The sequence below is a fragment of the Colobus angolensis genome, unplaced genomic scaffold (genome assembly GCF_000951035.1).
Source record: "Colobus angolensis palliatus isolate OR3802 unplaced genomic scaffold, Cang.pa_1.0 Scaffold160, whole genome shotgun sequence".
NCBI classification, from domain to species: domain Eukaryota; kingdom Metazoa; phylum Chordata; class Mammalia; order Primates; family Cercopithecidae; genus Colobus; species Colobus angolensis.
The window spans coordinates 9,981,907-10,006,317 of NW_012114711.1; the positions used below are offsets into that span (position 1 = coordinate 9,981,907).

Consider the following 24,411-nt stretch of genomic DNA (forward strand, 5'->3'; position numbering starts at 1 on the left):
TGTCAGCTATGACCCTTGCAATGGGTGAGAAAAAGACATTACGTTTCGCCACTACATAATAAGCGAACTAAATATTATCAGCTGGATTTTGTCACTATAATTCTATAAATGGACAAATGGTTATCAGCTAACCATGGTTATCTACTCAGATTTGGGAAAACTTATCTCTTCTAATTTCCACTATTGTGATAGGAGCAATTAATATTTAGATACTCTTTTATTGGTGTTGTTATATTGCAGGATATGAGGGGAAAATAAAGTTCAAATGTATTTATATGCTATACATAAAGGATGTTTTCATTAATTGTGCATTCATAGGTATTTATAAATAAGAACTAATAATAGTAAATAATAATAGGGCATTGGGGGTTAGAAAAGAATGTGATAACTGTGGAGCGATCTCCAAGTAATTTTTTCATAAATAATATCACCTGAAATAAGAGGAATGCTTTGTATTAAAACCTGAGGCTCTGTGAATGTTTATTGATGATGACAGCATTTCTTATAATTTAGTAATTTGCTTTGTAAATTATGTCCTTTAAAGTATTCTATGAACCAAAAATATCAGCTGTGTGTTGTATCACTATTTTTAAAAGTTTTTCCACTTGTTTTCCTTTGGGTTGTCATTTTTCAAGGGGCAGAAACTATGACAAATTATCCAATTCCATAAAACCCAAGCTAGTCCACCATCCTCTATTCAATCGAAGGCACAATTCATCTGTAAAGTATTCTCATTGTATGTTTCATGTGGAGAAAGAAACCAATGTCATAAACGTGCTGCAGTTATTTTCCATTTCTTGTTTCTGCAGCAATAAAAGAAGAAAGAGAGTTAAACATTTATTTACTTGTCAAACTGGACAAAATTCTTCAAAAAGAAAAATTATGTACTACCTTAACCACTTTAGCAATTTGAACTATCTAAGAGGAAAAATTTTAAATAAGATGGATTCCTTGTTAACTACTTTAATTTTTATTCAGTGGGTAACACTTTTCTTCCCTCTAGACATTTACCTCTCTCAAAATTAAGGAGTTATTTTAAAACCACTTCACTGTGTTTTTTGAAACCTAGGTTCTCTAGGAGACTGTCCATTCTGTACTTATACAAATACTGTATATGGTTGGAGGTATTGAAATGAAGAGTATATGCTGTTTAAGTGCTTTTTAGTAAGTTCATGTTAAACCTTTAAGATGCCTTTACAATCAACGTGTAAATGGATAATTCACTCGATAAGCCAGAAAAAGAAAAGAATTATCTTTTGTTACATTTAGAAGGTATAACATGTTCATTAAAAACAAAATCTACTAATCGCACATTATTTGGAGAATAATGTACTGATTTTATGTTTTTTTTTGAGACGGAGGCTCGTTCTGTTGCCCAGGCTGGAGTTCAGTGGCACGATCTCGGTTCACTGCAACCTCCACCTCCCGGGTTCAAGCAATTGTCCTGCTTCAGCCTCCCAAGTAGCTGGGATTACAGGCGCATGCCATCACGCTCAGTCAATTTTTTATATTTTTAGTAGAGGTGGGGTTTCATCATGTTGGCCAGGCTGGTCTTGAACTCCTGACCTCAGATGATCCGCCTTCCTCGGCCTCCCAAAGTGCTAGGATTACAGGCATGAGCCACCGTGCCTGGCCTATGTACTGGTTTTATAGGCAGAACAAAGAACAGGCACATTGTCTCCCTTTAAAGTATTTCGTTTTATGATGTGGAGAATAACTACACGAAAAGAAAAAAGAAAATTTGGACATGGGGTACAGTATCTTTCATAGCTAGCAATAGTGATGAGATTTTACAAAAAGGATTCTTCCACTGTAATGAGGCTCCTCGTGCATATAGGAGATATCCTTTTTCTGTACAGAACTTGCATTTTGAGATATTTGAGCATTCTATAGAATGTGGGCTACTGTTGTTATTAAGTGTCTGGCTTTATTAATGAGATCATTTATTACTCGTTGCCTGTGCCACCTGCAAACCCATCTGTAACTAGGTTCAATATTGTTCTGATTAATTTTTCTTGACTATTTTCCTTTTCTTCTTTCTTTTTCCTGTTTAAACATGGAATGTGTGGAGCCATAGTTGTGGGAGTATCTGAATTCTAAATCAACATTTTCCAAAACATCATTTCCAAATTGACTTCAAGGTTGAATTGGCCATTGGCTGTTTTTTTGTTTTGTTTTGTTTTTTGAATGTAGAATTTTAAATGCAAAACATCATGTGACAATTTTCTTCTTTGAGGCCAAAAAAACCAAATCACTAAAATTTTCACAACAATAACGTCAATCTTCTACGTCAGGAGTAGGGAAACTATGGTCTGTGAACCAAATCAAGATCATCAAGATCACAGCCTACTTCGGTTTTAATAATCTGTGATGTAGCAATATTTTTTATATTTTATAGGGGTTTTTTTTTGAAAAATAAAGAAAAGAGAAGAATATGTAATGGAAACCTTATGGCCCACAGAACCTTAAATACTCACTATCTGGCTCCTTTAGAAAAGTCTGGTAGACACCTGCTGTACTATGAAAGTATTTATACATACAAACATACAAAGTGTTCCTCTTGTAACTCTAATTTCCAGCTCTTACATTTTTGCCTTGGGCTTGCAATCTATTAGTTCTCTCTTGTTTTCTAGCCCTCCCTTTTGAGTTCTTATACATAATCACATTCTTCGACAGTATAAATTAAGAGGTCTCTAAAATGACATGTGCCATGGGCACAATAGAGGAGCATGTTGGTGCTTGTATATGTAATCAAGTGAATTTAAATGAGATGAATACCTGCCCTTCATTTTTCACTTTTCTATATTTGTTAACATAATGATCTTTGTGATTTATTTCATTCATTCTAACCTGTAAATATTAATAAACTCTGTGTACAGTAAATAAGATACAGCTCCTGCCCTTATGTGTTTACAGTTTGGTGAAGAATACAGAAAGTTAAGTAGGCATTACAATACACTCTCGTAACTACTACATACTACTATACAACTATGCAGGTCAGAGTAGGGAAACAAAATCAAAGAGTATTATGGAAGGCATTTAGAAGAATTGCATTTTGCGTTCAGCTGGCTATTAACATGCAAATTTCTAGCTTCATGGAGCTTTACATAGAAACATTGCAATTATTAGTATCCCAATATTTTCAAGAAAAATTAAATAACTTTCTAACAGTTGTAGCCTGTTACTGCTTAGAAAATGAAAAAGAAAAAAAAGATGATGGCAGAACATGTATTTTCATGACAGCAAATCTTTAGACCTTTTGAGAAATCCCTTTAACTGGAAAACAAGTGTTCCATTTTAAAGTAAAGCTCACTGGCAGTGTCATTTTGAACTTCAAAGCGATGTCAGTTTCATCTCTTAGGGAGTAAATGGTCAGTCTTGCAGGTGTTGTCAGCAGTAACAAGACATTTCAAACTGGGGACCCTGGAAAACAAAAAGCGGAATTTTATTTTATTTTTTCAATAGGTACAACTTCATTAACTTTAAAATTAAAGGTAAACATTTGATCTCAGTTTGCTTACTCTAGCTTTCCAATTCAGTAGCCATTAGTCACAGAGAGCTACTTGATGTAAATAAATTTAAATTTAATTTAATTTAAAACTCAATTTCTTAATCACAGAAGCCATATTTCAAATGCTCGGTAGCTGGATGTGGCTAGTGGCTACTATATTGAACAATGAAGATAAAGGAAATTTCCAACATCACAGAAAGTTCTATTAGAAAGCACTGACTGTTCCATTGATCACAGGAAAGTCACATCTATTAAGTTCCCCAAATAGCAGTTGTTTGTCATATACCCATTCAGACAACTTCTTTTTGTAATTGCACTTCAAAGAATAAATTTTTGAACTTGAGTTATTGCTTTAGCTAGATATAAACTCTTCCAAAGTTTTCTTCTTCAAATAAGATCTATACCTTGCAAAGCCCTTGTAACCCTATTTACTTTTCATTATGTATTCAGACTTTAAAGGTCTTTAGGAAGATAATGTAAGTATAGAAAAGTGTATGTAGTTCAATAAATAATCTCAAAATGAACATTCTCATGTAACCCTCACCAAAGTCCATAAATAGAACATCACTTACTATCATTTTACTTATTGAGTAATTTTTTAAAGAGATTTTAAGTTCTTACCATTTAACTGTAATTAAATTTAAAGTTTCATAGAGTAAATTTGGGTTATTCATGAAATACCCAATTTATAAATTATCAATTTTCACTTATTTTTCTCTTTCACAATGCTAATAATTTTAGCCTATTTTTTAATTACAGTAATTCACTCCTTCCCCTATCCATAGTTTGGTCATGTGGATAGAGTCAAGGAGGAAATAGTCAAAGGCCAAATAATCAAAATTGAAGTAACTATATGTTGTCGTTTGGTGGTTTCACTGTCACTTTTTATTGGCATCCAATGTGCTGAAAATCTGAACCACACATCTACTAAATGATATGGCCATCCATATATTTTCTTTATTTCAATTCTACATCTTTGCTATTTAAGAATGCAAAATTTGATCAATATAACTTTCAATTGTGTCATAGTAAAACATATAAAAGCTATATTGTGTGTGATATTTTAAAAGTACATTTCATAGAGTTGACACCTATGACTTAAAGGTTAAAATATCTGTCTCCACTTACTCAATTACATACATGTTCTACAGTTATAGTTTTGGACTTAGCAAGTCCTCACTTAACAAGGTATTAAAGATATGTCACATAGACGACCTCGTGCAAATTCATTTAGCTTTTTCATGCTAAATGAATTCAGTTATGTGTTTTGTTTTGTGCCTTAGGAATGCCAAGCTTTTATGTACCTTGGGAAAATGAAATAATGAATATCTTTTTTTTATAGGAAAAGCAGAATACTTTTATTTCCTAAGAAATCATATCTAAAATAAAATTTTACTCAGTAGTTTGAGGAGTAGGCCATCTTAATTATTAAGTGCTTAAAAGCAATGCTAGTATAATAATTTCAACTGAAAACTAATTCCAACTAATTTCCATAGGCATTCATCACAGTTTTACTTATTGTAGACAAAGGAACCTTCAGTGAGGATTAATGGACTGTTAGGATGAGCTCTGAGATATTTGAACTCTCTAAATTTGTATCCTAAGCTGTGGATGTGTATATATTTGAAATGCCCATACCTTTAGATTAATGTAGATTAATTTAATTATTTTTTGGATTTATCCTTTCTGTTCTATCCGTGCTACCACCGCCCTAATTTAGATTCTCCCTATCTTTTACACGAACTAGTCTATAGGATCATGGCTTGACCCACAAAAGGCTGTCTCTTATAAAGCCATTACAGAGCTCCAGCAGCTGTTGAAAATAAAAAGTGGAGATAAACAGAAGCATTTGCTTTGAGATTTTGTCAATTCTCTCCAGTGATTCCAGTCTGAATTTTTTCACAGGTGAACATGTTTCTCTCTTTTCTGCTCCAACTGGCCAAACTCATGACTTGCCACTCTTCACTTTAAACTCAGAGTGTTCTTGTCTTTGGAATATTCTTTCTTATCCCTTTTTAGATAACTATTCATACTCTGTAATTTCACAAAGACATTCTCTTCTTGTCTCCAAAAATTCTTCACAGGCTGGATAGTTGTGTTAATATTTTGTTTGCCTCTCTAATACCTGGACACACAACTATCATTATAATTACCACAGTATGTGTGTAGCTTTAATGTGTGTGTGTGCGTGTGTGTGTGTGTGAGAGAGAGAGAGAGAGAGAGAGAGAGGTTTCACTTGACAGTGAACTTCTTGAGAGTAGGACCTATGTTACTGACTTTTCCATCCCTAGTATCAAGCACAAGGTCTGAGACACTAAAGGTGCTCGATAAATTCATGGCAAGTGAATAAATAAATGACTGAAGGAAGCATTTTTAGATCTGCTCATTTATTTAAAAGAATTCATTTCAATTCAAACTTGTTTTCACATACATACACATTAAAGGCCTGATAGTTCTATTAACATAATTCGATTACCTTGTTAACTTACTTGACACACTTTTTCGTGGTGCGAATGTGAAAATCATACAAAAATATCAGGCTGGACTTGGTCACATCAGTATTTGAAGAGATCAGAAAGATCATTCTTTTATAATTGAGGAATCAGAGGATTAAATTCAGTGGGTAGGCAGGAAGAAGCATGACATGGCACCACCCAGGCTTAGTAGTTCTGTATTCCTTGGGCAAAGCTGTTTAACATACTTAATTCTCACTTTTTACATCTTTAAGATGAAATAATAATGCCCAATTAATTTACAGAAAACCACTTTCACCATTTTGATTTTTTTTTTTTTTTTGTAACCTGACTTCCTCCAATGTGTCTTTCTGATGTTTGAGAGAGGAAATGGGGAAGAAAAGGGAAGAAGGATGAAAGGAGGAGAAAATGAGAATGTAGACTACAAAAAATTTTTAAGATGTTAGTATTTATTTGAAAATGCAAAAGATCCTGGATAGGCAAACAGTCTTGACAGAATGACCATACTTGGAGGCATCACACTACTTGACATCAAAATATTCCACAAAGTAAACAAGACAGCATGATACTGGCACAGAAACAGACACTTAGACCAATGGAACATGATAGAGAGCTCAAAAATAAATTCATGCATATACAGATAATTGATTTTTTATAAAGGTGCCAAGAACACATATTGGGAACAGGACAGTCTCTTTAATAAATGATGCCAGGAAAATTGGATATCCACATGCAAACTGATGAAACTAGGTCCCTACCTACCACCATATACAAAAATCAATTCTAAATGAATTAAGGACCTACATGAAAGACCTCAAACTATGAAACTAGAAGAAAGCATAAGGGAAACACTTCATGAAATTGAACTTGGCAAGGATTTTAAAAATAAGACCTCAAAGCACAGGCAACAAAAAGCAAAAATTAAAAATGAGATTACATCAAATTAGAAAGATTCTGCACAGCCAAAGAAACAATCAACAGAATGGAGACATAACCTACAAAATGGATGAAAGTATTTTCAAAGTATGCAATGACAAGGGGTTAAAATCCAGACTATATAAGGAACTCAAACAAACTAGTACCAAAAAATAATAATAACTTGATTAAAAATGGGCAAAAGACTGAAATAGGCAACTATCAAAACCAGACACACAAATAGCCAACAGATACATTTTAAAAAGCAAAATATCACTAATTATCAGGGAAATGCAAATCAAACCAGAGAAGATATCCCCCCATACTTGTTAGAATGGTTATTATCAAAAGAACAAAAACATAACAAATACTAGCAAGAATGTGGAGAAAAGGGAACTCTTATGCACTGTTGGTGAGAATGTAAATTAGTACAGCCATTATAGAAAACAACATAAAGATTTTTAAGAAAAATAGAACTGTCATATGATCCAGCAATCTCAGTACTGGGTATATGTTCAAAGGAAATGAAATCAGTATGTCAAAGAGATATCTGCACTTCATATTTATTGCAGCACTATTTACAATATCGAAGATATGGATCAATGTAAATGCTCATCTACAGATGAATGAATAAAGAAAATGTGATATATATATATATGTAGAGAGAGACAGCTAGATATAGATATATCAGACACACACACACACACACACACACACAATAGAATGCTACTCAGCCATAAAACAGAAAGTGATCTCTCTCTGTCTCCTCCCTCTGTCTCTCTCTCTCTCTGTGTCACACACATACACACATAAGGGAATGCTATTCAGGCATAAAACAGAATGAAATTCTGTAATTTGCAACAACATGGATACACCTGGAGAACATTACGTTAAGTGAAATAAGTCAGGCATAGAAAGACAAATACTGCATGATCTCAGTCATATGTAGTCATATGAACAAAAAAGTTTATTTCATAGAAATAGAGAGTAGAATACTGGTTACCAGAGGCTGAGGTGAGTAGATGGGAGGGAGGACCTGAAGAGGTTGGTCAACTGTACAAAATTAGGGTTGAACAAAAAGAATAAGTGCTGATGTTTAATTACAGTGTAGGGTGACTATAGCAAATAGCAATGTAATGTATATTTCAAGGTAGCTAGAAGAGAAGATTTTTAACGTTATCACCACAAAGGAATGATGAATGTTTAAAGTGATGGATTTGGTGACTATACTGATTTGGTCATTATACAATGTATATATTCACTGAAACATCATACTATAGCCCAGAAACATGTCTAATAATTATGTGCCAGTTATAAATAAAACACAAATTTTTAAAAAGCTAAGAAAAGACTACAAAAATTTGCAAAAATCATATAATATTACATTTATTGTTTTCTATTCCCTGATTTTCACTTTTTAAGTGTGACGTTTAGTTATTGCATAGTATTCCTTCACATGGATGCACCATATTTATTTAATAGCTTTTCCATTTTTGTCCAGCAAAAGTTTCTGCTTTCACACAACTACATGTCATGTGGCCTTCAGCATGAATCACTTTCTGTATTGGGAATCATTTCTTAACTGCCAATTCCCCGGAATGAAAAGTTTCTGAGACATATCTCGAAGACTCTGTATCTATCTGCATTGGCTTCAACAATGTATTGACTACCCGTTCACCAACATAGGAACAATTATTGCATTTTAGAATAGACATCTTTAATGACAATGGAAACTATCTTACCCCTCTTTATACACTAGTTGGACCTTCTTCTTATACTCATGGGAATTTTTGAGAACTTGAGCATATATTGTTTCCCTCTTGAAGGGGGTCCTGTCAACTGTGGTGGCATTTCTGATACCTGAGAGGGAAACAGCTGTAATTGAAACAATAAAGCTAGTGGCTGAGGCAGATGCTCTTTGGAAATGCCTCATCTTCTTTTAGAATTCCAGTTGTGACAAGCAGGTACAACAGACAAGTTTATGTTTATGTGTAAAGTGATATGTGATTATCTTTCCCATACACTCAAAGTCTTATTTATTTCGACTACATTATACAGATGCTGCTATCTGCAGGGTATAGAGAATATGCTAAGTAATATGTCAACCTCGACACCTCAATAGATAGAACTTATTTGCTCGTCATGTTAACATATTGGGCCACATTTTTCCAGAGTGTGAATTACTCCCATGCAGGAAATTTTCACCTGAGAAGCATCATTAACTCTTTCATGGTACCAGCAATCTGGTTATCAAATTGCCTCTTTACTGAACTAAAATTCTACCTTCAGAGAGGTAAGGAAGAGGTCTGTATTCCTTCTCCTTATTTTTGTGTAGGACTATTTCAGTAAAGAATGGCTAAGGGTGTGAATTCTAAGGAAGGATTCCTGGATTCAAATCCTTTCTCCACAAAGTATATAACTCCTCTATTTTTCAGTTTCCTCAGAGGTAAATAATACCTACCACATAGGTTTACTGTAAGAATTAAATAAATGTATACATATTAAGTACTTAGATAGAACTTTAATACTAAATGTAAGCACCCAATATGTGTTAGCCGTTATATTGTTACATGTGCTATTATTGTCACTATTATTTTAATAATCTTCAAGAAAAAGTGCACGTCCTACTTCCATGTTGTTGAGACCTGAGTGTCCATTAACACCCGGTACTCTCTGAGACAGTAAATAACTCTGGGAAAATACAGTTAGTGGACAAAAATTAAAGTCATTGTCCATTTAAAAAAATTACAAGTGAGTTGTACAGGTAATCACAGTTCACATCATTGTTATTGTGTCCTTCAATATGAACTCTTAGGAACATAAAGATTGAGGTCTCCATGTCCTGAGGTAGTAAATTGTTCCGGAAGAAAATAGCTACATTGATAGGTTCTGGTTTGCTTATTGGCATTCGGTTTGTGGGTCCAACAGCGGCACAAAGATTTCGAAAACCTGTATTCAAGACCAGCTGTGCCTCTTAGTAGGATGACCTTGGACTGCTCAGTGTCTCTGTTTTTCAGATCTTTATCAATTTTTGTAGGACTTGGTAGTCTCTGAGATGTCTATGAGAGCTAACATCTTACAATTAAGTCCGCCAAGGACATTTTTCTTATACTTTAAAGAATGAGTTCTCCTTTCAGTTCCTCAAGTAGACAAACCTTTATGGTATAATAAATTGACAGTAAAGTTATTCTGATTATACTTGCCATTGCAGAAATAATCCAATGATGTGTTTCAGGTAAGGTATAAATTGTCTGGATAAGACCCCACACTCGACTAAGTTAGATTAAGTTTCTGATATAATAAGCTAATAAACAAAATTATATCAAAAGTGAGCTGGTCACACAGAGAATTGGCAGCTGCAGCCAGTACCAGAATAGCTTTGATTGGTCACCTGTTTCTAAAGGGATTACTCAGTAGTGCCATTGTCTGAGCAAAGCAGTTCTCTCCAGCTTTGAGAAACTCACTTCTTTGTAGTCAAACTCTTTTAAATTTAGTGTGTCCCTTTCTGTGACTTTATAATGTTTGACACTACCTTAGTCAGTTTGGGCTGCCATAACAGAATACTAAAGACTGGGAGGCTTTAACAACACAATTTATTTTTCACAGTTCTGGCAGCTGAAAGCCCAAGATCAAGGGGCCATCTTGGTCATGTTCTTGGTAAAGATCCCTTTCCTGTTTACAGAGTGTATTTTCGTATGGTAGGGAGAGGGAAAGGGGCAAGCTTTGTGTGTCTCTCCTTTAAAGGGTACTAATTCCATCATGAGGGCTCTACCCACATGACCTAATTACCTGCCAAAGGCGGTGGGAGTCTTATTACATCAGGGGTTAGTTTTTTAACATATGAATGTGGGAGGTACACGAACACTCAGTCCATTGCAGGTACTTCATGGTTCTTGAAATGAGCACAGTATCAACAGGTCGTATTTTCATCCAGGAGGAAAAGGCCAAACCGTTGCCCAGATGTCGCTGGTAAACAGTGCTTCCAGATTTGTAGTGTCCTGGTATGCCTATGTTTACCTTGTGAACCAAGACCTGCTGATCTAATGGCAGACCCTTGCATCTCCCCATTCACCACTGCTTATGAGGAAATACTAAAAGCTGTTTTATTTGTATCTGTACCTCTTGTTCAAGATAAAGCAGTATTTTGGTGGTCCATTGACACATTGATTACAGTGGAGCCCTGTTTGACTGAGAAATTAGGATTTAAAGTCAGTAGTTATGGTGAAAACCATGTCTAGTAAAATTGCCCTTAGAAATCCATTAAGCTGGACATAAAGTGCATTGTAAATAGATTTGTGTGTGCAATCTTATGCAGTAAAGTAGTATTTACAAATAGTACAGTAGGCCAGGTGCGGTGGCTCATGCCTGTAATCCCAGAACTTTGGGAGGCCAAGGAGGGAGGATCACCTGAGGTCAGGAGTTTGAGCCAGCCTGGCCAACAAGGTGAAACCCATCTCCACTAAAAGTACAAAATTAGCTGGGTGTGGTGGTGCATGCCTGTGATCCTAGCTATTTTGGAGGCTGAGGCAGGAGAATCACTTGAACCTGGGAGGCAGAGGTTGCAGTGAGCAGAGATCATGCCATTGCACTCCAGTATGGGCAACAAGAGTGAAACTCTGTCTCAAAAAATAAATAAATAAAAATAAAGATACTACAGTAGTATCCTCATATTCTTGGAGGGATACATTCAGAGACCCCAAATGGATGCTGGAAACCATACATTTTACCAGACTGTACATATACTGTACCTTTTTTTTTTTTTTTTTTTACCATGTATGCATACCTTATGATGAATTTCCAAATTAGGCACAGTGAGAGATTAACAACAACAATAATAAAGTAGAAAAATTAGAACAATCTACTGTAATACAAGTTATGTGAATGTGGTCTCTCTCTGTTTCTCTCTTTCTCAAAATACCTTAATATTTTTGAACTGCAGTTGACCACAGGTAAGTGATGCCATGAAAAAGCAAAACCACAATAAGAATGGACTACTGTATTTCTAAACTAGACTTAACACACTGCTAGACGCTCACACTGACAGAGTCTCCCAGAAACATACCCACTGTAGGCGTGGCTACTTCATGCCCCCCTGTTCACTGTTCATGACCCTTTGGGTTATATTCATTTCAGGAAAGGGAAGACAGAGTCACTCAAGACACTAATATTGTTTCTCTTCTTCTCTTTTTGATTCCCCAGATGTCTATATTTGGAATATTGTAAGCTAAATGCACAGTGATATGACTCCTCCATAACTAAGGTTAGCAATATATCCATTGAGGGAAGAGATGAACTAAAAGACTTCTAAATGATAGGCTGCTGCAGGGAATCAGTTTAAATTACCTTTTGACGAGTCAAAGAACATTTATTAAATATCCATGTTATGGATTGAATGTTTGTGTCTCTCCCCACCATTCATATAGTGGAGCCCTAAACCCTAATGTGATGGGACTTAGAGGTGAGGCCTGAAGGGAATAATTAGGTTTAGATGAGGTAATGAGAGAGGTGTCTTCATAATGAGATTCGTGTCCTTACTAGAAGAGGAGGAGCTTGCTTTCTCTCTCCATGAGCACACCCTAGAAAAGTCATGTGAGGACACAGCCACCGCCAGAGGTAGCCATCTGCAAGCCAGGAAGCAGACACTCACCAGACACACAAGCTGCTGCCACCTTCGTCTTGGACTTCAAAGCTTCCAGAACTGTGAGAAATAAATGTCTGTTGTTTAAGCTGCCCATAGTATTTTGTTATAGCAGCCTGAGCTGACTAAAATAACCTACTATCTGTTTGATCTAGATTTTTTAATCCAGGAAAAAAAATACCTTGCCTGTCTGCATGCAAATGTAAATGGGACGCATAGTAGAGATGGCATTAGAAATCAGTGAATAAAAAATAGATGGGTAAATAAATAACCTGGAGGCCTTTTGCTATGCATTTAGAACATATAAATAATTCTGTACATTTCAAGTACACAAAAATCAGTTCCATGTAGGTTAATACCTAATTATATAAAGCAAACATTAATTTCTAAAAAATAAAATATGTAACTTTTTATACACTCAGAATGGAGAATGGTTTTTTAAATGAAAAATAAAATTACATAACTTGAATAAAAGAGTTGATAAATTGGTCTACATTAACATTTTAAAATGTCATGTTCTACTGAGACCCTGTCTCTACCAAAAATTTTAAAATTAGCCAGGAATCGTAGAACACGTCTGTAGTCCTGGCTACTCAAAAGACTGAAAAGGGAAGGATTGCTTGAGCCAAGGTGTTTGAGGCTGCAGTGAGCTATGATCACATCACTGCACTCTGCCTGGGTGACAGAGAGAGTCTATCTCTAAAACAAACAAACAAACAAATAAATAAATGTCCTGGTCAACCAGAAATACTATAAACAAAGGTAGTAAAGTTACTGACTGGGGGTAGATATTTGCAACATATATAAACAACCTAGGATCAGTATTTCAAATTTATAAAGAATTCCTACAAATTAACACAGAAAATGACAATAACTAATATAAACATAGACAAAAAATTCAAGCAGGCAATTTCCAGAAGAGAGCAGATTGGATTGACCAATCAAGAAGTTAACAAGATGCTCAACATTTCTAGAAATTGTTGAAATTTATGTAAAAACATTGAGATAATGTTTCACACCTATCAGACTGCTAAAACATTTTAAATTCTTAAAATAACATGTGTTGGCAAATATGCTTAGAAAGGGAAATTCTTAGACCCTATTGTCTGAATAGATTACTAAAACCAATTTGCAGAGCAATTTTGTAGTATCTAGTAAGTAAAAATATGCATATTTTCAACCTAGCCATTCTATTAACTGTGATTCAAGAAAATCTCACTGGTATGTGAGCAAGGAAATATAAATAGACTTAATTATGGCGTTATTTGTATTAAAAATAATATACAAATATGCTTGTTAGAAGGTCTTTCTTTTACTTCTTCTTTCATATACTTATTTGTTTGATTTACATAGTCTGCATACTTAATCACTTTAAGACCTCTAATATTATGTCTATTAAGTAGAACCAACAGTTTTCTCCTATTACCAGAGAAAAACATCACTTTACACCAACCCAGTACCTTATGAAACCAGTAGGCAGGCTGCAGGGGTTGGCAGTAGAGAAACAGCCTCTAGTTGATGGCTGGGTGTCAGGGGTCACTGCAGGAGAGAAATAAAAGGGCACTTTCAAACTGGTACAATGCCTCACACCTGTAATCTCACCTAGTCAAGAGGCTGAGGCAGGAGGATCACTTAAGCTCCGGAGTTTGAGACAACCTCGGCAACCTAGTGAGACCTAATCTCTACTAAAAAAAAAAAAAAAAAAAATTAGCCAGGCATGGTGTCACCTGTATTCCCAGCTACCTGGGAGGCTGAAGTGGGAAAATGGCTTGAGCCTGGGAGTTTGAAGCTCCAGTGAGCCGTGATAGTATCCCTGCACTCCAGCCTGGATGACACAGTGAGACCCTGTCTCCCTCCCCATAAAAAAAAAGGAAAGAAACAGGAAAAAGAAAAGGGCACTTTCAGATAGGAAAGACTTGATTGGCTTTGTGGCATACTCACACAACAGCGCCCAAGAACACAGCTGAAGCAAATTATTTGGAACAACGTGTATCAGCTTGGCCAAGTCTCAGATGCAACGTTAAGAGGAAATAAAGCATGTGGCATATCAAATAGAGTAACATTTATTGGGTCCTTATTCTGTGCTGAGCATAATGTAAATGTGGTGTATATATAAAGCTTAAAGAAACAGGCAAAATGTTGTTTTATATCCTTCAGAGAGAAATCATTTTGTAAAAGAATGAAACTATACATAAGAATGTATAGTTTCTCCTAAAAAATTTAGGAGAGTATGCCCTCAGGAAGTGATGTTCAGAGGGGGAGAAATGTGATTGATTGTACAGTTCACAGAAAGCTTCAGCTCTATCTGTAAAGATCAAACTCTTTAAGAAAAATTTGAAGCAAATATGGCAAACTGAAGCTATGTGTTGGGTATATGAAGATACATTACTTTTTTCCCTAGATAACTTTTGGTATATTTGGAATATTCCAAATGGTTAGAAAATTTAAATTTGCCATTGCAGTTATTTTTGCAATGTATTAACTTAGCAGTTCTGTACAATGTATAGCAACAACAGGATAGATATCCTATATTTAATATCTCCAATTATAACAACAGGTTTTTGCAAAGTTTCACCTGGAATTCATTTTCATAAACTGTGCAGGAGCCACATAGCTAGGTTCATGACTTTTATGTTGATCAACCTTGCTTTGAATGTAATGCTAGAGGAAACACAATCCGAAAGGCTGAGTAAACTGAGAGGACTCAGATCATTTGTGGATTCACTGCATATTTGCATTTTATATGTTTACAAGAAAAAATAAAAACACTTAAGCTACACAATAGAAGTATTAAGAAATATGCTTAAACCTTCCCGTTCAATAAAAAGTTCTTTAAACAAACTTAATCAAGTTGCACACAGATTGTAAAACCAATAAAGCTGAAGATACTGTCTTGAGTTTATTTAGGACAATTCAAACTGCTTGATAGGATTTTCAAGTTTAAATGGACATAAGAAGAATCAATGAAACATATGACAAGAAATTTAATACATATCTTTTTAGGATTTCTGTTAATTAATTTTCTGCAGTTCCATTTAGGTATCATTTTAATAATTAGAATGGGACACAAAGATTTTTTTCAAAAGAGAAAACTTTCAGCTTTTATCAAATATTTATTCATTCAAACAACAGTAGCTGCTCTGTGCCAGACATAGTTCTAAGTGCTGAGGAAGAACAGTGAACAAAAGAGACAAGAAAATTCTGCCCTCAAAGAATTTATATTCTCAGGGAAAGAGGAGGAGCTCACTTTCTTTTAATTTAGTCTCCATGTCCTTGGGAAAATGACCAAAAGGTAATTGGGAGTCTTCGTAGCTTTGGGAAGAAAGGGAAGAGCCATTGAATGGGCTCTCTTTGTAATCTTAATGTAAGTCAAGAATTACAGAATGAAAACGCAAACTGGCTTTTCGTTATACAAATGAAGATATTTGTACTAAATTTTTGCGTAATGGCAGCCCCAAATGTTTGAAATGGAGGAAAATAAAAAAGGTCGAGGCAGCTTTTCAGCTATACTAAGACTGCCTGTTTAACTCTTTCTCTTGCCAAGTCTACTGAGCTTATGACTTGATTGACAGGTTCTCTTTTTCTCTTCTAAAAGGAATTCAAAGAAAATGTAAAGCACTCTTTTATTAAACTGACTCTTTAAGTTTTCATTAAGACCTTCTGTATCAAGCATTGTCCCAGGGTCTGTGTGTTCGCAAAGCACAGCCCCTGCCCTAGGAAGGCTAGGGCTATCGGGGCTGACTGCCAGTGCTAATTGTCACGCAGTGGGATAGGTGCTCTTACAGTGGGATAGACACAGTTCTGAGTAAGTGAGTTCTTTCTACCTAGGGTAAGTGAAGCTTTCTAGTGGAAGATATTTTTGTATTGGGCCTTCAAAATGAGTAGGAGGTGGCCAGATAATGAAATATGAGGTGACCAGTTCAAACAACCTGATGATTCCTATTAATCGCCTAATGTATTTATGGCCTCCATGTGCTATAACTTCTGCGTACCATTCTTTCAGTTGTTCATTTGTTTATCCATTAATTTATGCTATTAAGCTTCAAATCTCTATTACATAGTCGGCCATTTGCTAGGTGTGGTATAAATGAGGAACCAAACTGATGAGGATGACATGTTTACCTTCCTTTTGGATGTCAGCACCAATGGCTAGAATTAAAGTCTACATAAATATTCCAGTCCAAGCTTTTTAAATTACAAAATATTTGAGTTATTATATTTAAATAAAAAATGATTTGGCTTTGAACTAAAGTACTTATCATATTCTAAAGTGAACAAGAACAGTTGGAGGTTAGATGATGTATTAGATCATAGTACAGAAACTGATCAGAATAACAAATAAATAAAGCAGAATTCTTTTGGTGCTTGATTTATCTACTTGTTTCCATGCTATCTAAATAATTAAATTAATAACAATTTGGGGGATATACAGGACACTTTTAGATATATTATCTTGTTTGGTGCTGACAGCATCCTGTGAAGTATGTAGAGTTTGTGTGTTTTCCAAAAACACGGGTAGAGTAGGTGACAGAACTCCACCTAGAGTCTAGCTTTCTTTCTACCATGCTTTAATGTACCTTAAGAAAGCTCTGAAATTCCTGGATGCCTCTCAACCTCTATTTTTTCTTATGATATATATTTTTATTACTTTTAAAATAACTTTTTCTTACTTAGCTTCCTTTAACTGACAGACAGGATTTTCCTTTTTCTCCAGTAAAATAAGTAAAACAGTGAGATAATGTAGCTACCAATATAAAAATGTTTATGCTTCCCAATATGGTCAATTTTGGCAACTACGAATGCAGCCATTTTTTCCTGGAAACATAACTTCAATAAATTATGTTTAGTTGCAAATGCAAAATTACATTTTCTTTATTAGGGCAAAAATATACTTGTTTACTATTTAAGAAAGTAAATACTATAACAAAAGAAATAACTGATCATAAACTCAGACCTAATTGTAACTCCTGGCATGCAATCTCCTTGTCAGAACAACCATAAATTACAGAGAAGGGAGAGCAAAGATGCTAATCTTGTCAACATAAAAATGCCACAGATCTAAAAAACAATGATAGTAGCATATATCAGTATTTCAAGCAAAGCCTCTTGACTCTCTTACCAGCATAATCCAAGGATTGCCAGTGAGTTAATGTTAGATCTTTACCCTTAGAGAGCATCACACAAAGCACTTGTTTTCTTGTGATTGAAGAACAGTCAACTTATTGCAACTCACTTTTGTTGAGCATCTACTGTATAAACCCACCAAACAAACAGTATCACATCCATAAATCTCAGAGTTCTATGCAACCACCGTAGGGTATCGGTGTTTCCAATTTTGGGGGCAGTTGTCAGCAATCAACCCCCAACATACCAATTTTCAACATACCACTGAGGTAACAAGTCATTAGAAGCAAAAGAACCTAGATCAAAATAGATTATTAAAGGGCTTCAGAGCTATTCATTTATTTATTTATTTTGAGACAGAGTCTCACTCTGTCACCCAGGCTGGAGTGCAATGGTGCGATTTCAGCTCACTGCAACATCCGCCTCCTGGGTTCCAATGATTCTCCTGCCTCAGCCTCCCGAGTAGCTTGGATTGCAGGCACCCGCCACCACACCCAGCTAATTTTTGCAGTTTTAGTAAAGATGGGTTTTCACCATCTTGGCCAGGCTGATCTTGAACTCCTGACCTCAGATGATCTGCGTGCCTCGGCCTCCCAAAGTGCTGGGGTTACAGGCACGAGCCACTGCACTCAGCCAGAGCTATTTTTAAAGTTGATATATATATGATATCTATTGAGATGCATAGGTCTTAGATATGTAGTTTATTCAATATTGACAGATGCCAAAACACATGTAACCCACACCCCTATTAAGACATAGAACATCTCCATCCTCACAGAAAATTTCTTATGTCCCCTCACAGTCAATCCTACCCATCACAAGAGGACGCAATTGTGGATCTGCTCTCTGTAACTATAGTTTTACTTTATTTTACTCTATTTATTTACTTTATTTAACTAGGGTTTTATTTTATTTTATTTTTAATATCATAAATTTATAAGTAAACAACCTTCAATGCCTAGCCACTTAGCATAGTGCTTTTCAGACTTCTCTATGTCATTGCTTGTGTAGATTCTTTTATTGCTGAGTTGTATTTCATTGTATAAATATCCTACAGGTTATCTACTCTCCTTTTGATGATCTGAGCTGTTTTCCTCTTGCATCAATTTTAGTCTGAAAATTTGTCTGCGAAATCTGCCATCCTTACATTCCCAGTTACGATAGGCCAGCTAATGACAGTTCTTTGGGACACCTCGTTTTCCCACGCTCCTTTTCGTAGAGCTGTTTTCTCTCCTATGACCTATTCTCCGACACTCCCCATCCTCTCCATGCTATCCTCTTAATTGACCTTTCCTGAGAACTAACTCTGGGACTCAAAGCCCTGCTTTGTACTGACCAAATACTGGGTTTCCCTGGAGAACTATTTTTCCTTTGTAGCCCTTGCAATTGGGTATTTACTGTTCATTACACTACACTTGACATTCTTAGGATTGGATGGTATGATTGGCATCTTCTTAACTCTTTAATGTCCCCTTTAGACTTATGCTAGATTATTTTCAGCCCTTATTTGTCACCTTATTTCCAAACACAATGGGACATCCTAACTTAGTTGTCAGCCAGCAACAGATGACTTCTGGGGCTTTCATTTTTTTTTTTTTTCTGAAGTGTAAAATCTGTCTTCCTCTTTATTAAAGGCCTGCCATCTTCTTTATAAACTCATGTTGCTTTCCTGTACAGGCTTCTCAGTTCCTCGACTAACATAAGTGTCACCTTCTCTTTATTTTTAATACCCACTCACACCTCATTGCTATGATCGAACCATCAAGTGGAACCATCTCTAAGCCATGAATTCAGACAACTCACCATCTGTCCTGCAGCGTTTTATTCTTCCAACTCTGTCATTTGGTAGCTCCCCATAGCATACACAATCTCCCAAAGCTATCCAACCCTTGACCACTGTGGCTTCTCTCTATTGCTCCCCTTCTGTTTTTTCTCTCTCCCTACCCAGCGTTCTCTCCAAGGCTCATCATTACCTTTGCCAATTCCTTTAGCCTCATTGGGATTCTGTTAAACTCAATTGGGTAAACCCTGGGTGTAGTCTAGTTTCCAGCTTTCTCTGGACCTTGCTCTGGAACCCTGAATGCTGCTGGAGAATATGATATAGCTGTGAAGATATTAGTAGTGTTTTATCAGCTTCAGTGCAACTGACTTCTCAGTACTGCCCTGCAAACTCTAGGTGCCTTTTTAGTTATTTGTTCCATTCTCTACAGTGGCTAATTAAAGCTCTCTCAAGTCTTCTCAGTTTTATCACCTATAAAAGGAGAATAATAAAGTACCTATTTCATGGAATTATTTGAGGCTATAATTAAATAATTCAGATAAAGCTTCTAGAACAACATTAAAAGATAGTATGGAACAACATTACAAGCATATATAGTTCCTAATGACTTGATGCATTTACTTTATCATCAAATTTCAGTTCCTATGTCTTACCTATTTACCATCGCAAGTGTCTTCACCTCTCATTTCACAACTAAATAGAAAGCAAAGCCTTCAAATTCTGATACCAACTTTGTAAATGCAGCCACAGGACCATGAATCTATACTTTTTTTTTTAAATAAAGGAAAGTTTGTATCCTCTTTGACATAGGGTTAGAACTTGGGTTTTGTTTGTTTGTTTGTTTTTTAAGAAATGCTGTTTATTCCCACTTCCTCAGAGGGAGGCCTATTCTGTTTTTCATGTTTTTTTCAACTTCGTTTTCAACTTCTTTTTCAATCCTGACTCCACTTATCAGCATTTAAACACATTTAGGTCTATTCTGTTTTAACTAAGCAACCAACTCACCAGCAGAGTTGCCCTGACATCATAGCCCCTCCCACCAAATGATATTCTCTAATTTCCTTTCATTGCCACCTGCATTTTCCCACTTCCTTAGCAAATCTAGGCATTGAAATTTGACTTTGTCTCTCTTTACCTCACTGAAATCTGTCTCACCAAGTAATTGTGTCTAACTCCTATTGCCATTTTCACTTTTTGTCTCAAAACTTTCAAAAGACCTTGCATAGATGAGTCCTCTCCTCTTTATGAAGTGCTTTTATTCCCCCATGAATTCCACAGAAAACACATTGCCCTATCCTTCTCCTACATCTCTGTCTATTTATCTTCTGTCTTCATTATGCATACCTATTGCTTCACTAAACATTGATGTTCCTATGTCATCTGTCCAGTAATTTCTTCCGTTTTCAGGTTACATATACTCCTTGTACTGTGTTGCTTTCAGTAACCATGTATATGTTCATTATCACCATGTCTGCTTATGCAAACTACATTTCCCATCTGCCCTAAACTTACATTTTCCAAACACAATGGGACATCCTCACTTAGCGTTCCCATAAGAGCTTTGAAGTTGTCATATGCAAAATGGAATTTATGACCTCTCACTAAAACATGCTTTTAATCACATGTTCATCGCTGGCACTAGGATACACTATTTAAAACAGTTTAACCAATTCAGCACTTTTGTTTGACAAGGGGTGTGCCAAATATTATAGTTTAGGTGACTTTGTTTTAGGGGAGCTAATATTTTAGCTCCCTTAAAACAGTTTCTTCAAGCCAAACCGGGCCATTATTGTGGAATATTTCTTCTCCCTCTCTACACTTATTTACATCCCCCCAAATTCCATTGCCCCCCACATCATGTCTTCTTAATTCTTTCTTTGAAATCTCTCCAATCAGTTCCTTTCTTCAATCGCTTTTCTTATTGCTATCCTTTTCAAAATCTTTGTCCTTCTTTCCAGGATCCTCACACAGACTAGTGTCATTACAGACTCCAACTCAGCACCTTGGGCAAAGAGAAATAATGGAGAGAGAAATTCTGGTTGGAGGACCTTAGAGTATTTATCAACCCTATGTTAAGTCTTAGGCATAAAATAAATTTTTTAAAATACCAGAACAGAAATATAATTGAGCAATAAAGTAGTGTATTATTTCACTGTCACATTGCTATAAAGAACTACCTGAGACTGGGTAACTTATAAATAAAAGAGGTTTAATTGGCCCATGGTTCCCCAGCCTGTACAGGAAGCATGGCTGGGGGACGCCTCAGGAAATTTACAATCATGGTGGAAGGTGAAGGAAAAGCCAGTACAACTTCACATGGTGGAATAGGAGAAAGAGAGAGTGAAGGGGAAGTGCTACATACTTTTAAACAACCAGATCTCATGATAGCTTACTCAAGAGACAGCACTAAGGGGATGGTGCTAAATCATTAGAGACTAACCCCATAATCCAATCACCTCCTATCAGGCCCCACCTCCAACACTCAGGATCACAATTTAACATGAGACTTGAATGAGGACACAGAGTCAAACTGTATCATTCCCAAATCGCATGCCTTTCTCATGTTTCAAAACACAATCATGCCTTCCCAACAGTCCCCCAAAGTCTTAACTCATTCCAGCATTAACTGAAAAGTCTAAGTCCAAAGTCTCATCTGAGACAAGTCCCTTCTGCCTATAAGCCTATAAAATAAAGCAAACAAGCTAGCTACTTCCAACATATGAGTAATGTACAGGGATTAGGTTAATAGACCCATTCCAAGAGAGAGAAATCTGCCAAAACCAAGGATCTATAGGGCCCATGCAAGTCCTAAAACTAGCAGGGTAGTCATTAAATCTTAAAGTTCCAAAATAATCTTCTTTGACTCCATGCTTCACATCCTGGCCACACTGATGCAAGGGGCATGCTTCCAAGGCACTGGGCTGCTCTGCTTCTGTAGCCCTGCAGGGTATAGCCCCTGTAGCTGCTTTCATAGGCTGGTATGGAGTGCAGCTTTTCCAGCCACACAGTGCAAGTTGTTGGTGGATCTACCATTCTGGGGTGTGGAGGATGGTGGCCCTCTTTTCACAGCTCCACTAGGAAGTGACCCAGTGGGGACTCTATGTGGCAGCTTCAACCCCACATTTTCCCTCCACACTGCCCTAGTAGAGGTTCTCCATGAGGGCTCCACCTGTGAAGCAGACTTCTGCCTAGACATGCAGGCAGTCCCATACATCCTCTGAAATCTAGGTGGAGGCTTTCAAGCCTCAACTCTTGCCTTCTTTGGACCCACAGGCCCAGCACCATGTGGAAGCCACCAAGGCTTAGGCTTGTATCCTCCAAAGAAATGGGCCAAACTGTACTTTTGTGTCTTTCAGCTACAGCTCAAGCTTGAATGACTGGGATGCAGGGTGCCATGTCCCAAGGCTGCACAGAGCAGCAGGTCTCTAGGCCTAACCTACAAAACGACCTTTCCCTCTTAGATCTCTGATGTCATGGGAGGGGCTGCTGCATAGGTCTGAAATACCTTAGAGGCATTTTTTTCCCATAGTCTTGGCTATTAACATTCGGCTCCTCTTTACTTATGCAAATTTCTGCAGCTGCATGAATTTCTCCCCAGAAAATGGAATTTTTTTTTTTTCTACCACATGGTCAGCCTGCAAATTTTTCTAACTTTTATGCAGTGCTTCCCTTTTAAACGTAAGTTCCAGTTTCAGGTAACCTTTTCATTCATTCATATGAGCATATGCTGTTAGAAGCAGCAAGGTCACATCTTTAATATTTTGCTGCTTAGACATTTCTTCCACCAGATACCCCAGATCATCTCTCTCAAGTTCAAAGTTCCACAGGTCTCTATGGCAGGGGAAAAATGCTGCCAGTCTCTTTGCTAAAGCATAGCAAGAGTGGCCTTTGCTTCAGTTTCCAATAAGTTCCTCATCTCCATCTGAAACCACCTCATCCTGAACTTCATTGTCCACATCACTGTCTGCATTTTGGTCAAAACCACTTAATAAGTCTCTAGGAAGTTCCAAACCTTGGCTGTCATCTTCCTGTCTTCTTCTGAGTCCTCCAAACTCTTCCAACTTCTGCCCATTAGCCAGTTCCAAAGTTGCTTTCACATTTTCAGATATTTTTGTAGCAGTGCCCCACTTCTCTAGTACTAATTTTCTGTATTATTTCATTTTCACTTTGCTATAAAGAACTACTTAAAACTGGGTAACTTATAAATAAAAGAGATTTAATTAGCTCATGGTTCTGCAGGCTGTACAGGTAGCATGGCTGGGGGAAGCTTCAGGTAACTTACAGTCATGGTGAAAGGTGAAGAGGAAGCCGGCACATTTTCACATCATCAAGCAGGAGGAAGAGAGAGAATGAAGGGGGAAATGCTACTCACTTTTAAACCACCAGATCCTGTGACAACTTCCTCGTGAGATAGCACTAAGGGGGTAGTGCTAAACCATTAGAAACTACCCCCATGATCCAATCACCTCCCACCAGGCCTCACCTCCAACACTCAGGATCAGAATTCAACATGAGATTTTGATGGGGACACAGAGCCAAACCATATCAATAACTTATTATGGAAAAACTTCTCAATAATACAATGTGATACATAAATTTTCCTTTTGCCAGCTAATTCTGTACTAATCATCTAAACTGATTGCTATTTAATTACTCATTTCTGAATCATCTTGAATCCTGTCTCAGGCATCACCTCCCCTAAGAATATTATTTCAATGTTTGTAGGCTATTTTGACAGAGATGTATTTCTAGACTGTCTTTTCCAGCTACTGTTGTCTTATCTCTTTCTTTCTATCTTTCATTATGTCGGCCTACCCATAAGCCCAAATTTGTACAGCTAAAAATCTGTTTACCCTGCTTAGTTTAAATTAAGGGGATTGCTTATTTGTCTTTTCAAGCCTACTGCATCCGATAATCTCATCTCTTTTCCTGCTAATTGAGGCAGTGAAAATCTTTCAAGAGCCTTCAG

General features: G+C 36.5%; 1 protein-coding gene across 2 annotated transcripts in view; it reads right to left on the bottom strand.

The window, feature by feature from the left end:
• Positions 1-449: 449 nt before the first annotated feature.
• The window catches only part of LOC105508389, a 178,969-nt gene continuing 155,007 nt past the window's right edge, over positions 450-24,411 (bottom strand). Inside the window, exons 2-5 of one of the 2 annotated variants that reach the window (XM_011937260.1) lie at positions 12,548-12,598; positions 8,643-8,775; positions 3,314-3,423; positions 450-803 (exon numbers count right to left, since the gene is read on the bottom strand). In XM_011937260.1, the coding sequence (XP_011792650.1) occupies positions 3,351-3,423; positions 8,643-8,775; positions 12,548-12,598 (257 nt within the window). In that variant the 3' untranslated portion in view covers positions 450-803; positions 3,314-3,350. The remainder of the gene's footprint in view (positions 804-3,313; positions 3,424-8,642; positions 8,776-12,547; positions 12,599-24,411) is intronic. The other variant, XR_001001260.1, reaches the window with a different exon arrangement.